General features: G+C 51.5%; 1 protein-coding gene across 1 annotated transcript; it reads left to right on the forward strand.

The window, feature by feature from the left end:
* Window positions 1–304: 304 nt before the first annotated feature.
* LOC136152543 (olfactory receptor 9S13-like) lies at window positions 305–1,285 on the forward strand. Its single transcript, XM_065913863.1, has one exon. The coding sequence runs from the start codon at window positions 305–307 to the stop codon at window positions 1,283–1,285; it is 981 nt and encodes a 326-aa protein (XP_065769935.1).
* The last annotated feature ends 290 nt before the right edge of the window (window positions 1,286–1,575 follow it).

The following is a 1,575-nucleotide window of genomic DNA, read 5'->3' on the forward strand; positions in this document are numbered from 1 at the left end:
ATCTGGACATTGCAAAGAAGAACCTTTAAAATATCAAGGATGCAGAGATCTCTAACGATGGTTGTCATCAAGGCCCCAGCCTAGGGACGAAGATGCCAAGTTGGATCTCAGGGCCTGCAGGAGAGACAGGCAAAGCACCAGACTTAGCCTGGTGAGGGCAGGGCCCTGATGTGCTGGTAGACCAGCCTGGAGATAGAACTGTCATCGAATAACATCCTGATGGCACGAAGTGTTCAGCAATTTCTGAAATTAAAGAATGAGTTAAAAAAAGGAAAGTGAAGTCGCTCAGTCATGTCTGAGAGCCATGTCACACCAAGGCGATGGAAACTTCTCAGAGATGCCTCTGCAGAAGTTCGTGTTGGAGGGATTTGAGGGAGGTCTGCAGACCCAGGCCCTGCTCTTCACCCTGTTCCTGGCCCTGTACGTGGTGGTTGTCCTGGGGAACCTCACCATGATCGTGCTCATCACCCTGGATGCCTGTCTGCACTCCCCAATGTACTTCTTCCTCAAGAACCTCTCCTTTCTGCACTTGTGCTACTCATCTGTCATCTATCCCAAGGCCCTGGTCAACTTCCTGTCGTCCTCCAAGGTCATCACCTTTGCAGGATGTGCCACCCAGTTCTTCTTCTTCTCCCTGCTGGTCACCACTGAGGGATTCCTCTTGGCCGTGATGGCCTATGACCGCTTCGTGGCTGTCTGCAGCCCCCTGCGCTACCCCATCTCCATGCGCCCCTCGGTCTGCGCCCGCCTGGTGCTGGGCTGCTACTGCGGGGGCTGCCTCAACTCCATCCTGCAGACCAACTTCACATTCAGCCTCCCCTTCTGCAGCTCCAACCATATCGACCACTTCTTCTGTGATATTCGCCCTCTGCTCAAGCTTGCCTGTGCTGATACTACCATCAATGAGCTGATCATGTTTGCCATCTCTGGCCTCATCATCATGGGCACCACACTCGTGGTCCTCATCTCCTATGGCTACATCACAGGGACCATCCTGAGGATGCGCTCAGGAGGAGGGAGACACAAGCTCTTCTCCACCTGCAGCTCCCACATGACAGCCGTGTCCCTCTTTTATGGGACTGTCTTTGTCATGTATGCCCAGCCGGGAGCTGTGGAGTCCATGGAGCAGGGCAAGGTGGTCTCTGTCTTCTACACCCTGGTCATCCCGATGCTCAACCCCCTCATCTACAGTCTGAGAAACAAGGACGTGAAGGATGCCCTGCGGAGACTGGGGCAGAAACACACAGCCATGTGGAGGATGATGGCCAGAGAGACAGGGTCCTGAGAGCAGGACAAGATGGCTTCATGGAAGGGACTGGATTTGGTTTGAGAAATTCATCCCCTATTTATCTAATTCACTGTTTCATCCAGTGTTACATTCTACTCTTTATGAAGCACATGATGCTCCACAAACTGCAAGTGGAAGAAATAAAGATAGATAAGGCATCTTCATTCCCACTAGAGAACTAATGACCCATATTATCCAAGACCTTAATCTTGAAATTTGCATAACACAGTGGGCAGAGTGCTTAGCAGAGAGTCTTTGAAACAGCATGCATGTTCCAAGTTCAACTT

This window comes from Muntiacus reevesi, chromosome 1 (assembly GCF_963930625.1).
Source record: "Muntiacus reevesi chromosome 1, mMunRee1.1, whole genome shotgun sequence".
NCBI lineage: Eukaryota > Metazoa > Chordata > Mammalia > Artiodactyla > Cervidae > Muntiacus > Muntiacus reevesi.